General features: G+C 48.0%; 1 protein-coding gene across 1 annotated transcript in view; it reads left to right on the top strand.

Annotated features, from left to right (window-relative positions):
- LOC123729597 (protein FAM117B-like) overlaps positions 1-10,588 on the top strand; it is a 23,108-nt gene extending 12,520 nt beyond the window's left edge. The window contains exons 3-5 of the mRNA XM_045704925.1: positions 4,008-4,458; positions 9,685-9,808; positions 10,160-10,588. Coding sequence (XP_045560881.1) covers positions 4,059-4,458; positions 9,685-9,808; positions 10,160-10,535 — 900 coding nt within the window. The 5' untranslated portion in view covers positions 4,008-4,058 and the 3' untranslated portion in view covers positions 10,536-10,588. The remainder of the gene's footprint in view (positions 1-4,007; positions 4,459-9,684; positions 9,809-10,159) is intronic.
- The last annotated feature ends 5,341 nt before the right edge of the window (positions 10,589-15,929 follow it).

Here is a 15,929-nt window from a genome sequence, read left to right as displayed (position 1 = left end):
AGTAGCCCTTTTAAGAATGTACTTCCCGTAAGAGTAACAAAGTATCCGGTCAGAAAACTGCTTCAGTACTAGTTACACCTTATGGTGAACTGTGACACTAAACACACTAAAATGTTGTAAATATACCGTAATTTACGGACTATTAAGCGCACCTGAATATAAGCCGCACCCACTGAATACATTTTTTTTATATTATTTTGAACATAAATAAGCCGCACATGTCTATAAGCCGCAGGTGCCTACCGGTACATTGAAACAAATGAACTTTACACAGGCTTTAACGAAGCACGGCTTGTAACTAAAAATAAAAAATTAGCAGTAAACAGTAGCCTACCAAGAAAGTCATTGGTCACCATCTTCCTCCTCCTGTGCACTGAAACCATCTCCTTCGGTGTCGGAGTGGAATAGCCTCAGAATTGCTTCATCCGATATTGGATCGTTTTCATTGTCGCTCTCGTCACTTTCATCCGGAGGCAAATCCCCCGCTGAGCCCTCTTCAACATGCAGCAGTCCAGCCTTTCGAAAACCCGTTGATGATAGTGGATTTTTTGACAATACTCAGGACCCACTGGCAGACTTGACCATAAGTTGCTCTTCGCATGCGGCCCGTTTTAGTGAAGGATTTCTCCCCACTTGTCATCCAAGCCTCCCGCTGAACACGGAGCGCCACCTTAAATGCACGATTTACACTGATGTCGAGTGGCTGCAAATACTTTGTTGTGCCCCCAGGGAATCAGGGTGACAAAAATGACTCCCGTAATCAGAATGATGGGAAGTTTGAGAGCGCTTGATTTAATCTAAACAGTAAACAAAAAAGTTGTTTGACCTTAATAACCCGTTCGGCAATTTCATTGGTCTAATGAAAGCTTCATGCCGCCAAAAAAACTGAGCACGTCACAGAATGTGTTTTTTTTTTTTTGAAAAAAATGTGAAAGCGGAAAAAAATCCATATATTAGCCGCGTCATTGTTTAAGCCGCGAGGTTCAAAACGTGGGAAAAAAGTTGCGGCTTATAGTCCGGAAATTACGGTAGTTAACAAAATGTATTCAATGTCTTAACAGATTATTATTTTTTTTTTAAATCCAATACAATTTGAAATCATCAGCATGGTACTGAAGGAAAAAGCAAAGACTGGATATTTCCCAAATAAATAGTTTAGTCTGTTTATACAACATTTACATTAGAGAAATGTGAACACTATGGGAATGTTGACCTTAGGATGTTTATAAGGGGCAACTACAGAATTATTTACACGAGCCAAGTGATAACTGAGCACTAGATTAGTCAGTGGAAGTTTAAAAGATAATTATAAATAATTTTCAAGAACAAAATCAAATCCAGTTCAGAACTATTGCCTTTTTGAGTGAACATTGGAGATGTCCTTCATTCAAAGCTTGTTGAATGCAAATCATACAACACAAAAACTAAATTAAGATTTAGTATAAAATTAGTATTTAGCCTCGTTATTGTTATTCTTATTGTGTTACTTTTTATTTTAGTCTACTTGGTAAATATTTTCTTAACTCTTCTTGAACTGCATTGTTGGTTAAGGGCTTGTAAGTTAGCATTTCACGGTAAAGTCTACACTTGTTGTATTCGGCGCATGTGGCAAATAAAGTTTGATTTGATTTTTGCTAGAGCTGCCCCCGGTCAACTGTAAGTGCTGTTATCGTGAAGTGGAAACGTCTTGGAGCAACAACGGCTCAGCCGTGAAGTGGTAGGGCCACACAAGCTCACAGAACAGGACCGACAAGGTGCTGAAGCACATAAAAAAAAAAATAATCATCTGTCCTCAGTTGCAACACTCACTACCAAAGTTACAAACTGCCACTGGAAGCAACGTCAGCAGAATAACTGTTTGCCGGGAGCTTCATGAAATGTGTTTTCATGGCCGAGCAGCCGCACCCAAGCCTAAAAGATCACCGTGCGCAATGCCAAGCGTCGGCTGGAGTGGTGTAAAACTGTCTCGACTCTGGAGCAGTGGAAACACGTTCTCTGGAGTGATGAATCACGCTTCACCATCTGGCAGTCCGGCGGGACAAATCTGGGTTTGGCGGATGATGTACGCAATCAACCAGTCCAAACATCAGACTTAAGCCTCAGTTGAACTTGATGTTGATGTGTACACTCAGATTGCAATCTGAAATGGTCTTCCCTGTGGCTCAGTTAGTAGAGCATGGTGTTTGCAACGCCAGCATGGTGTGTGCAACGCCAGGGTTGTGGGTTCGATTCCCACGGGGGCCAGTACAAAAAAATGCATGAAATTAAATTAAATGTATGTAATGTATGCATTCACTACTGTAAGTCGCTCTGGGTAAGAGCGTCTGCTAAATGACTAAAATGTAAAAAAAATGTAAATGTCTGTCTGTCAGACAGGGGTAGAGTTAATCAATCGATATTCAAATCAAATCAAATGTATTTATATAGCCCTTCTTACTGGGCTGGACGGGGCCGTTCCTCCCCAGAGAGAGACTGGGCTGGACGGGGCCGTTCCTCCCCAGAGAGAGACTGGGCTGGACGGGGCCGTTCCTCCCCAGAGAGAGACTGGGCTGGACGGGGCCGTTCCTCCCCCGAGAGAGACTGGGCTGGACGGGGCCGTTCCTCCCCAGAGAGAGACTGGGCTGGACGGGGCCGTTCCTCCCCAGAGAGACTGGGCTGGACGGGGCCGTTCCTCCCCAGAGAGAGACTGGGCTGGACGGGGCCGTTCCTCCCCAGAGAGAGACTGGGCTGGACGGGGCCGTTCCTCCCCAGAGAGAGACTGGGCTGGACGGGGCCGTTCCTCCCCAGAGAGACTGGGCTGGACGGGGCCGTTCCTCCCCAGAGAGAGACTGGGCTGGACGGGGCCGTTCCTCCCCAGAGAGAGACTGGGCTGGACGGGGCCGTTCCTCCCCAGAGATAGACTGGGCTGGACGGGGCCGTTCCTCCCCAGAGAGAGACTGGGCTGGACGGGGCCGTTCCTCCCCAGAGATAGACTGGGCTGGATGGGGCCGTTCCTCCCCGAGAGAGACTGGGCTGGACGGGGCCGTTCCTCCCCAGAGAGAGACTGGGCTGGACGGGGCCGTTCCTCCCCAGAGAGAGACTGGGCTGGACGGGGCCGTTCCTCCCCAGAGAGAGACTGGGCTGGACGGGGCCGTTCCTCCCCAGAGAGAGACTGGGCTGGACGGGGCCGTTCCTCCCCAGAGAGAGACTGGGCTGGATGGGGCCGTTCCTCCCCAGAGAGAGACTAGGCTGGATGGGGCCGTTCCTCCCCAGAGAGAGACTAGGCTGGATGGGGCCCCTCCTGCTGTTGATCCCAAGGTCTAGACCTCAGAGTTGGGTTTTATTACTCTGTTGTTAAGTATCTTCTTATTGGTATTGTTGATTGAACATTTTGTCTGTGTGGGACACTGTCTATGAATGGTATTTGTGTAAGTCAATTTACATGAGTGTGTGGTTTACTTGTATTTACACTACACATCTACAACACACACACACACACACACACACACACACACACACACACACACACACACACACGAGCAGCAGGAATAGTTAAGCGGTGCTGTGTCGCTGCTTCATGTTTGTTGAGGATAAGTGGTTATTGAGATGCTAATGTCGAAGAGAAGAGGACCAAGTCTGTTATAAAGGGGATTCAGGTCCTCCTGTGCCCATTGGACTTGAATTGCTTCCACTCCTCTCTCTGTCTCTCTCTCTCTCTCTGTCTCTCTCTCTCTCTCTCTCTCTCTCTCTCTCTCTCTCGGTCTCTCTCGGTCTCTCTCTCTCTCTCTCTCTCGGTCTCTCTCTCTCTCTCTCTCTCTCTCGGTCTCTCTCTCTCTCTCTCTCTCTCTCTCTCTCGGTCTCTCTCTCTCTCTCTGTCTCTCTCTCTCTCTCTCTCTCTCTCTCTCTCTGTCTCTCTCTCTCTCTCTCTCTCTCTCTCTCTCTCTCTGTCTCTCTCTCTCTGTCTCTCTCTCTCTCTGTCTCTCTCTCTCTCTCTCTCTCTCTCTCTCTCTCTCTCTCTCTCTCTCCAGGCCCCAATCCCAAAGACTGTCCTGATTCCCATCAAGTCCTCTGTGTCTCGGATGCGGAACAGTGTGGAAGGGCTGAACCAAGAAATAGAGAGGATTATAATCTGCGACGCAGGAGAGAGGGACGAGCTACACCCCCACCGTGTCCCCGATGGACGCCGTGCCCCCCCACCGTTGTCCCAACGCTCCTCCTCCCCTTCAATCGCATCACGGTCCTACAGCAGCTCCTACAGCAGCTCTGTTTTCCGCAGCATCAACACCCAGACACCCCAGGGTGGGAGAGGGGCCAGTGGAGGTGGCGTGGTCAGCAGCCGCTCCGAGTCCGTCTCCCCTTCCTTCCTGACTGTCCCCACTGACACGGAGACGGCGGGGGAGAGAGGGGGAGACGGAGTGGGAGAGGGAGAGAGCCCCTTGCCTAATGGTGATGAGCTGCTAACGGACTGCGGAGAAAAAGGTAAGGAAACCACAGACACATAGCAGAGACCCTCCCTCCCTCCCTACCTACTGATCAATAAATAAAATTGTATTTATACTGAAAACATTTTTATTTTTTTACACAACTTGGTTTCATGAGCTGAAATGAAAGATCCCAGACATTTTTTTTCAAATGCACAAAAAAACGTATTTCTCTCAAAATGTGTTTACATCCCTGTTAGTGAGTGAGCATTTCTCCCTTGCCAAGATAATCCATCCACCTGACAGGTGTGGCATATCAAGAAGCTGATTAAACATAATGATCATTACACAGGTGCACTTTGTGCTGGGGGCAATAAAAGGCCACTCTAAAATGGGGATTTTTGTCACACAACACAACACAAGTGTGTGACGTTTTGAGGGAGTGTGCAATTGGCATCCTGACTGCAGCAATGTCCACCAGAGCTATTGACAGCTAAATTAAATGTTCATTTCTCTACCATAAGCCGCCTCCAATGTTATTTTAGAGAATTTGGCAGTCCATCCAACCGGCCTAACAACCGCGGACCATTTGTAACCAACCCAGGGCCTCCACATCCGGCTTCTTCACCTGCGGGATCGTCTGAGACCAGACACCCGGACAGCTGATGAAATTGTGCGCTTACACAACCAAATCATTTCTACACAAACTGTCAGAAACCGTCTCAGGATAGCTCATCTGCATGCTCGTCATCCTCACCAAACCCGACTTCAGTGGGCAAATGCTCACCTTCGATGGTCACTGGCCTCGCTGGAGAAGTGTGATCTTCACGGATGAATCCCGGTTTCAACTGTACCGGGCAGATAGCATGTATGGCGTCGTGTTGGCGAGCGATTTGCTGATGTCAACGTTGTGAACAGAGTGCCCCATGGTGGAGGTGGGGTTATGGTATGGGCCCCATGGTGGAGGTGGGGTTATGGTATGGGCCCCATGGTGGAGGTGGGGTTATGGTATGGGCCCCATGGTGGAGGTGGGGTTATGGTATGGGCCCCGTGGTGGAGGTGGGGTTATGGTATGGGCCCCATGGTGGAGGTGGGGTTATGGTATGGGCCCCGTGGTGGAGGTGGGGTTATGGTATGGGCCCCGTGGTGGAGGTGGGGTTATGGTATGGGCCCCGTGGTGGAGGTGGGGTTATGGTATGGGCCCCGTGGTGGAGGTGGGGTTATGGTATGGGCCCCTTGGTGGAGGTGGGGTTATGGTATGGGCCCCATGGTGGCGGTGGGGTTATGGTATGGGCCCCATGGTGGCGGTGGGGTTATGGTATGGGCCCCATGGTGGAGGTGGGGTTTTGGTATGGGCCCCATGGTGGAGGTGGGGTTATGGTATGGGGCCCCATGGTGGAGGTGGGGTTATGGTATGGGCCCCATGGTGGAGGTGGGGTTATGGTATGGGCCCCATGGTGGAGGTGGGGTTATGGTATGAGCCCCATGGTGGCGGTGGGGTTATGGTATGGGCCCCATGGTGGAGGTGGGGTTATGGTATGGGCACCATGGTGGAGGTGGGGTTATGGTATGGGCCCCATGGTGGAGGTGGGGTTATGGTATGGGCCCCGTGGTGGAGGTGGGGTTATGGTATGGGCCCCGTGGTGGAGGTGGGGTTATGGTATGGGCCCCATGGTGGAGGTGGGGTTATGGTATGGGCCCCGTGGTGGAGGTGGGGTTATGGTATGGGCCCCATGGTGGAGGTGGGGTTATGGTATGGGCCCCATGGTGGCGGTGGGGTTATGGTATGGGCACCATGGTGGAGGTGGGGTTATGGTATGGGCCCCATGGTGGAGGTGGGGTTATGGTATGGGCCCCGTGGTGGAGGTGGGGTTATGGTATGGGCCCCGTGGTGGAGGTGGGGTTATGGTATGGGCCCCGTGGTGGAGGTGGGGTTATGGTATGGGCCCCATGGTGGAGGTGGGGTTATGGTATGGGCCCCATTGTCGTGCCATTCATCCGCCGCCATCACCTCATGTTTCAGCATGATAATACACGGCCCCATGTTGAAAGGATCTGTACACAATTCCTGGAAGCTGAAAATGTCCCAGTTCTTCCATGGACTACTGCATACTCAGACATGTCACCCATTGAGCATGTTTGGGATGCTCTGGATCGAGGTGTACGACAGCGTGTTCCAGTTCCCGCTAATATCCAGTAACTTCACACAGCAATTGAAGAGGAGTGGGACAATATTCCACAAGCCACAATCAACAGCCTGATCAACTCTATGTGAAGGAGATGTGTCGCGCTGCATGAGGCAAATGGTGGTCACACCAGATACCGACTGGTTTTCTGATCCACGCCCCTACCTTTTAAAAAGGTATCTGTGACCAAGAGATGCATATCTGTATTTCCAGCCATGTGAAATTCATAGATTAGGGCCTAATGAATTTATTTAAATTGACTGATTTCCATAAATGAACTGCAACTCGGAAAAATGTTGAATTTGCATGTTGCGTTTCTATTTTTGTTCGTTGTATAAAGCCCTTATTACATCAGCAGTTTACAGTAACCCCACTAACAACTCTGACACACACACACACACACACACACACACACACACACACACACACACACACACACACACACACACACACACACACACACACAGACTCATTTTCAGCAGGCTACTTTTTCACTTAAATACTTCGTTAGTCAGCTGAGCACCTCTTCCACTAGAATGAACCAGCCTAGTCAGCTGAGCCCTCTTCCACCAGAATAAACCAGACTAGTCAGCTGAGCCCTATTCCACCAGAATAAACCAGACTAGTCAGCTGAGCACCTCTTCCACTAGAATAAACCAGACTAGTCAGCTGAGCCCTATTCCACCAGAATAAACCAGACTAGTCAGCTGAGCCCTCTTCCACTAGAATGAACCAGCCTAGTCAGCTGAGCCCTATTCCACCAGAATAAACCAGCCTAGTCAGCCGAGCCCTATTCCACTAGAATAAACCAGCCTAGTCAGCCGAGCCCTATTCCACTAGAATGAACCAGCCTAGTCAGCTGAGCCCTATTCCACCAGAATGAACCAGCCTAGTCAGCCGAGCCCTATTCCACCAGAATAAACCAGCCTAGTCAGCCGAGCCCTATTCCACTAGAAAGATTCCCTGAAACATGAGGTTGATGGCGGTGGATGAATGGCACGACAATGGGCCTCAGCATCTCGTCACGTTATCTCTGTGCATCCATAGATAAAATGCAATTGTGTTCGTTGTCCGACTAGTCTGGTTCATTCTAGTTACAAATAGCGCGACAAACAATGCATAATAGCACAATTGGTTAGGAGCCCGTAAAACTGCTCCTATTTCTTCCAGAGTCATATTATGACTCATATTGTGGTAACGATGAGTCGAATTCCACTTAGCCTATTGTTTTAATGGCACATTCATTTATTTTATTTCACCCGTTTCATATGCTGCATTTGAATAGAGGCGCATAGGCTCTTTACTTTGATTGACGAACAGCACGCTTGACTAGTTTATAAAAGGTGTGGAACTGACTGAATAAAGTCGATCTCATATACAGTATCTTTACCATTCAGAAATCATACAACGTTAATATTACATACAATTAATGTGATTATTTTTTTTTAACCAATTTGTTCCTTCCCACTACTACATGTGTTGATTTGTCTCATTTACATCATAAAGTATAGAAAATAACAAAGGCTATAAAATAGTCTGTAGAAAACAAACCTTAAAAGGTCTAAATGCAGACTTTTTTTTTTATATATCAATATCAAATAATTTCTGGGCAACAATTAAGTACCTTACTATCTATGTCCATGGTATCACATCAGGACAAGTCAGCTAAAGATCTCGTTTGTATTTTCAATATGAAGTCCAGCAGGACTTGCCGGACAGTGACGTTAAAGTGAGTGACTCGTCAGTAGCTTATCGAAACGGTAAAAGAGATGTTAATTTGACTCCCTAATTTGCATACCGTTAGGCTTTTTTTTGGGGCGTTTTATCTGCAGGTAAATTATGTAAATATTAAATGAAGATGGTGAATCCTCCTCCTCAGCACAGGATGACTGGCTCATATTAATGTCCGGAACGGAGTGGATGGAATGGCATCACATGGAAACCATGTATTTGATACCATTCCACCGATTCCGATCCATTCATTACCACGAGCCAGTCCTCCCCCAATTAACGTGCCACTGCAGTGGTCCTCACTGCAGGGACAATTGGTAGGCTAGTGGAGATATAGCCTCACTCTAGTCCAAAATAGGATCAAATAAAACATATGTAATTGTTTTTAAAAAGCTAATGATACTCGTATGGTATTTACAGATGTTGCGATAGGTCTACTGATCTAATCAATGTGCTAACAATGGAACTGTCACCTGCTGCTCTCTGTGTAGTAAAGACCCATGTTTAACACCTGCTTCATTCTTCAATCATACCTGTATTATAGATAGCTGAGAAAATGCCTCTTAAAAGGAAGCTTGAAGCCTGTGGAAGTCAGCAGACTCTCACAGGATTCTTTAAGAAGAAATATATATTTTTTTTAAATAAATTACCCTGTAATTCAAAAAGAGAGTTGCAAACACTTGTTGAAATTCATTCAGTAATTTAACTGATGTCGCTCCATCTGTTATCTTAACACGTATGGACCCAGAACTTCATTCAGCATTTGTTCTGTTTATTTTAGAGACCCGTTTTGTCATTTGCAAAAAGTGTCAATCGTACAATTTGTTTGATTTAAAATGTAACCTTTTTTTTCCTGTTTTTAATAAAATACATAATTCATGGCAATTCATATCTTGCTGTAAAATACTTTAATCTTTAAGAAAATGTAATGTAAAAAAAAAAAAAGTTATATTTTCTCTTAATTACAAAATATTCCTAGTCGTATAGGGCTGGACGGTATCCAAAACAACACAAAATACACTGAATTCATACATTTTCAGTCTTTTAAATTGTAAAACAATTTTCCAATCTGGGAGGTACACTTAACACAATTTTCTATAATTTCGCTGTGTATTTTGGATGGAATCAAGGCATTAAAATGTGCCAGAGGCCACCAAAATAGAGCTTGTTCAACAAAAATATCTTAACCTGGGGGAGGGGGGCCCCCGAACCCCCCCCGAACCGGTGGAGCCTGGCTGGCTAGCTTTTTATTTGACTGGCTACTCCCATGTGCTTGTGGAAAACACTGTGCCGCCCAGGCTGATAACTAATCACGTGTGTTAGAATTACTCATAATAATAATAATATATTATTATTACTTTTCCCAGACCTCGGGCACAGCTCTCCGCTCCCTAAATACGCCTCCTCTCCTAGACCAAACAACAGCTACATGTTCAAACGAGAGCCTCCTGAGGGCTGCGAGAGAGTCAAGGTCTTCACTGAGGAAACACAGTCAGTACTTTTTTACTCTCATATCAATTATCATGTTGCTGTTGTTTCTTAACGTCGTCCTTCTCTTCTTGTTCTGCCTTTATCGCTCTCGGTAGTGCCTGAGCCTGCAGAGCATTAAACCTTGACATGATGCTAATGACCCCAGACTAGCTGAGTCAGAATGTGCTGTTATGTTTAGTGACACTTCTGTTCTCTCTGTGTGTTCGCGGTTGTCCTTCTCTCCTCTCTTCTCCTCTCATTTGCTCTCTTCTCTCCCCCCCCCCCCTCTCCTCTCTTCTACCCTCCTCTCCTCTCTTTTCCTCTCCCCTCCTCTCCTCTCCTGTTCTTTCCCCTCCCCTCCCCTCCCCCCAGGTCCAAGCCTCCCCAGCAGGTCCCTTGTCCTCTCCTGAGGTCCAAGATTGCCCAGCAGGTCCCTCAGTTCCTCACAGGTCCAGACAAGAACAAGGTCAACTTTATCCCCAACAGTGGCTCGGCCTTCTGCCTCGTCAGCATCCTCAAGCCCCTCCTCCCCACGACCACGCAGGAACTAAACCTCAAGCCCCTCCTCCCCGCGACCACCCAAGAGCTCAGCCTGAAGAGCTCCGGGACCGGGGCCAACGTTACCTTATCCCACCTCAGCACACCTCTTACTGGGGCTTCCCTCAGCCTTTCTCCCCTGACTCTGGAGCAGCAGGAGCAGTCCCCTACCAACAGACCAGCTAGAGTCCCCTACCAACAGACCAGCTAGAGTCCCCTACCAACAGACCGGCTAGAGTCCCCTACCAACAGACCGGCTAGAGTCCCCTACCAACAGACCAGCTAGAGTCCCCTACCAACAGACCGGCTAGAGTCCCCTACCAACAGACCAGCTAGAGTCCCCTACCAACAGACCGGCTAGAGTCCCCTACCAACAGACCAGCTAGAGTCCCCTACCAACAGACCGGCTAGAGTCCCTCTACCAACAGACCAGCTAGAGTCCCCTACCAACAGACCGGCTAGAGTCCCCTACCAACAGACCGGCTAGAGTCCCCTACCAACAGACCAGCTAGAGTCCCCTACCAACAGACCAGCTAGAGTCCCCTACCAACAGACCAGCTAGAGTCCCCTACCAACAGACCGGCTAGAGTCCCCTACCAACAGACCGGCTAGAGTCCCCTACCAACAGACCAGCTAGAGTCCCCTACCAACAGACCAGCTAGAGTCCCCTACCAACAGACCAGCTAGAGTCCCCTACCAACAGACCAGCTAGAGTCCCCTACCAACAGACCAGCTAGAGTCCCCTACCAACAGACCAGCTAGAGTCCCCTACCAACAGACCAGCTAGAGTCCCCTACCAACAGACCAGCTAGAGTCCCCTACCAACAGACCAGCTAGAGTCCCCTACCAACAGACCAGCTAGAGTCCCCTACCAACAGACCAGCTAGAGTCCCCTACCAACAGACCAGCTAGAGTCCCCTACCAACAGACCAGCTAGAGTCCCCTACCAACAGACCGGCTAGAGTCCCCTACCAACAGACCAGCTAGAGTCCCCTACCAACAGACCAGCTAGAGTCTCCTACCAACAGACCGGCTAGAGTCCCCTACCAACAGACCAGCTAGAGTCCCCTACCAACAGACCAGCTAGAGTCCCCTACCAACAGACCGGCTAGAGTCCCCTACCAACAGACCAGCTAGAGTCCCCTACCAACAGACCAGCTAGAGTCCCCTACCAACAGACCGGCTAGAGTCCCCTACCAACAGACCAGCTAGAGTCCCCTACCAACAGACCAGCTAGAGTCCCCTACCAACAGACCAGCTAGAGTCCCCTACCAACAGACCAGCTAGAGTCCCCTACCAACAGACCAGCTAGAGTGCCTTACCAACAGACCAGCTAGAGTCCCCTACCAACAGACCAGCTAGAGTCCCCTACCAACAGACCAGCTAGAGTCCCCTACCAACAGACCGGCTAGAGTCCCCTACCAACAGACCGGCTAGAGTCCTCTACCAACAGACCAGCTAGAGTCCCCTACCAACAGACCAGCTAGAGTCCCCTACCAACAGACCAGCTAGAGTCCCCTACCAACAGACCGGCTAGAGTCCTCTACCAACAGACCAGCTAGAGTCCCCTACCAACAGACCAGCTAGAGTCTCCTACCAACAGACCAGCTAGAGTCCCCTACCAACAGACCAGCTAGAGTCCCCTACCAACAGACCAGCTAGAGTCTCCTACCAACAGACCAGCTAGAGTCCCCTACCAACAGACCAGCTAGAGTCCCCTACCAACAGACCGGCTAGAGTCCCCTACCAACAGACCGGCTAGAGTCCCCTACCAACAGACCAGCTAGAGTCCCCTACCAACAGACCAGCTAGAGTCCCCTACCAACAGACCAGCTAGAGTCCCCTACCAACAGACCAGCTAGAGTCCCCTACCAACAGACCGGCTAGAGTGCCTTACCAACAGACCCATTCAGGTCAGAACCACCAGAATCCTGGTCCACAAACTCCCAGCTGGTCCTTTTCTAATCACATGGCAGAAAAACATTCTGAAATTATCCTCCTGGAAGACAAAAATGAGTTTTTGCTCTGCAGCTTTGTAGTTGATCAAGAACGAGTAGGGTAACAAAAGACCCTTCTGTTGCGATGTTTATTCAGGATAGAGTTAGATATGTTTACTACTATCACCCTATAACCTCTGTCCCTGTAACCTTTGAGTGTTGACAGGACAGCGGACGCATGGCCCTGCCACTCCTCTCCCTTCTCACTCCTCGTAGGGAGCAGACAAAATGGACACCCCCACAGCCAGTGGTTTGAAGTGAACTGGTCAAAACAACAGAGACTTTCATTAATCTCAGAGATGAATCTAAACCTAAAGATTGTTAATGTTTACCTGTGACAGTGGTAGTAGCCATCTGCATCTTTCCTGGAAAGAAAATAAGTAGTCTGTATTTTGTCTTATTTTTGCAGTGGAGCTTTCTATCAGAAATGTATTTTTATGTAATGCATGTAATAAACAAACAATGATATGACTGTTTTATTATTATTTTTTTTAGTTTAGTTCTCAGCGAGACCAAGAGACCTGGTGACGATCACAATGCTCTCGGGTTGATAAAGGTCCTAGATCTCCTCAGGGACTCAGAGGGGCGTATTATGTGGTGGAGGTCTGTTCCATAACTTTCCACGAGTTCTAGAACCTTTCAAGAGTTCCAAGAGTTCTAGAACCTTTCAAGAGTTCCAAGAGTTCTAGAAACTTCCAAGAGAAGTAAAGAGGAAAGTGAATGTGCCTGTTTTCCCAACCTGGCCCATCGAGGGTCAAGAGTCTAAAATGTCCTTAGCCTCGTCTGTCTGTCCGTCCGTCCGTCTGTCCGCCCGCCCGCCCGTCCGTCCGCCCGCCCGCCCGCCCGTCCGCCCGCCCGCCCGTCCGTCCGTCTGCCTGCCTGTCTGTCTGTCTGTCTGTCTGTCTGCCTGCCTGCCTGTCTGTCTGTCTGTCTGTCTGTCTGTCTGTCTGTCTGCCTGCCTGTCTGCCTGCCTGTCTGTCTGTCTGTCTGCCTGCCTGCCTGTCTGTCTGTCTGTCTGCCTGTCTGTCTGTCTGTCTGTCTGCCTGCCTGCCTGTCTGTCTGTCTGTCTGTCTGTCTGTCTGTCTGTCTGTCTGCCTGCCTGCCTGTCTGTCTGTCTGTCTGTCTGTCTGTCTGTCTGCCTGCCTGTCTGTCTGTCTGTCTGTCTGCCTGCCTGTCTGTCTGTCTGTCTGTCTGTCTGTCTGTCTGTCTGTCTGCCTGCCTGCCTGTCTGTCTGCCTGCCTGTCTGTCTGTCTGTCTGTCTGTCTGCCTGCCTGTCTGCCTGTCTGCCTGCCTGTCTGTCTGTCTGCCTGCCTGCCTGTCTGTCTGTCCATGGACAGGGAGAAGAACCGAGTTGTTTGAATATTGTCTGTCTTATCTGTTGGACACACAACCAGTGTCACCGTGCTGGAGAGGTTGTGTCCCAAACGGTACCCTATTCCCTATGTAGTGCAGTACTTTTGACGCGAGCCCATAGGGTAGTGCCCCATATAGGGAATAGTGTGACCTCCACACGTTTCTTCCGTTTCTTTAATAGGGAATAGAAAATGACGAAAGGAATGGAAGGTACCTCGGAGAAATAAAGAATATAGAATATGGTTCAGCTTTTAACAATTTGTACGATAAGTAACCAATTAGATTTAACAGGAAATGTGACTGTTGTTGCTTTAACTAACCAGATTCCAATGGCTCCAGGGTGCAGTTTCCCCCCTTATGTACAGATCTACGATCAGCTTCCCCTCATCCTAACCCTAACCCCCCTTATGTACAGATCTACGATCAGCTTCCCCTCATCCTAACCCTAACCCTAACCCCCCTTATGTACAGATCTACGATCAGCTTCCCCTAACCCTAACCCTAACCCCCCTTATGTACAGATCTACGATCAGCTTCCCCTCATCCTAATCCTAACCCTAACCCCCTTATGTACAGATCTACGATCAGCTTCCCCTCATCCTAACCCTAACCTTAACCCTAACCTTAACCCTAACCCTAACCTTAACCCTAACCTTAACCCTAACCTTAACCCTAACCCTAACCCCCCTTATGTACAGATCTACGATCAGCTTCCCCTCATCCTAACCCTAACCCCCCTTATGTACAGATCTACGATCAGCTTCCCCTCATCCTAACCCTAACCTTAACCCTAACCTTAACCCTAACCCTAACCTTAACCCTAACCTTAACCCTAACCCCCCTTATGTACAGATCTACGATCAACTTCCCCTCATCCTAATCCTAACCTTAACCAGTCTGGGGGGGGGGAATGCAAGACTGAAGATCAGTGTCTAGGGGAAACTTCACCCTACAACCATTCTAGTCTATGTAATGAGTACAATACTCTGCCCCCCAAAAAAACAAAATGGAATTGGCAATTACTCAAAAGACAAAGGAATGAATGAAGTTTTGTCTGCCGCCAATCAGAAACCATGCGTGGTTTAAAATGACTGGTATAATTCGTAAAACATTGAGCAGTTTCACGAGAGGTTGAGAGGTTTGACAACTGTAACCACGTAAAATTCAGGAATCGTTGAAACAGATTGTTCATGTCCCAGTACCATGGCAACGGGTTTATGAACTGACAAAACAAAACATGACTCATCAATTCGTTCTTTTCAATTTAAGTTATTATATAAAAAAAAAAATAAAACCCGTGATACAAAAAAAAATTGTCAATTTGTGGGTCATTGAACAGTCAGCCCTGTGCAGACTCTGCCACAGAGAAACAGAATCAATAGATCAGTCAGCCCTGTGCAGACTGTGCCACGAAGAAATATAATCAATAGATCAGTCAGCCCTGTGCAGACTCTGCCACAAAGAAACAGAATCAATAGATCAGTCAGCCCTGTGCAGACTGTGCCACGAAGAAACAGAATCAATAGATCAGTCAGCCCTGTGCAGACTGTGCCACGAAGAAACAGAATCAATAGATCAGTCAGCCCTGTGCAGACTGTGCCACGAAGAAATAGAATCAATAGATCAGTCAGCCCTGTGCAGACTGTGCCACGAAGAAACAGAATCAATAGATCAGTCAGCCCTGTGCAGACTGTGCCACGAAGAAACAGAATCAATAGATATTGTCCTTTGGTGGCTGGCTTTTGGAGTCAGGTCGAGGAGTGGTTGTTAAGTCATAATGTCTGTGTTCAAATGGACCTGCAAACTATTGTTAAAGGCGGGTCTGAAAAACCATGATCATTCAACGGGAAATATCGTTATAGTCTTTGGTAAAGTATTTATATTTAGGGCAATCTCAGTAGAAATGGTTACAGTAGAGACATCACAGTAAACTAGAAGGATGTATTGCAAAAATAAATAGTAAAATATGAATATACTGGGAAAGATAGGTTAGTCTAAGGGGAGAAATAAAGATAAGAGATTAGTTCATTTGACGATGCTGCTCTGACAGCTGGTACTTAAAGTTAGAGAGGGAGATATGTAACACAAAGAGTCAAATCAAATGTATTTATATAGCCCTTCTTACATCAGCTGATGTCTCAAAGTGCTGTACAGAAACCCAGCCTAAAACCCCCCCAAACAGCAAGCAATGCAGGTGTAGAAGCACGGTGGCTAGGAAAAACTCCCCTAGAAAGGCCAGAACCTAGGAAGAAACC

Source organism: Salmo salar, chromosome ssa21 (genome assembly GCF_905237065.1).
Source record: "Salmo salar chromosome ssa21, Ssal_v3.1, whole genome shotgun sequence".
In the NCBI taxonomy this organism is placed as follows: Eukaryota; Metazoa; Chordata; class Actinopteri; order Salmoniformes; family Salmonidae; genus Salmo; species Salmo salar.
This window is presented reverse-complemented; position numbering and strand designations above follow the sequence as displayed.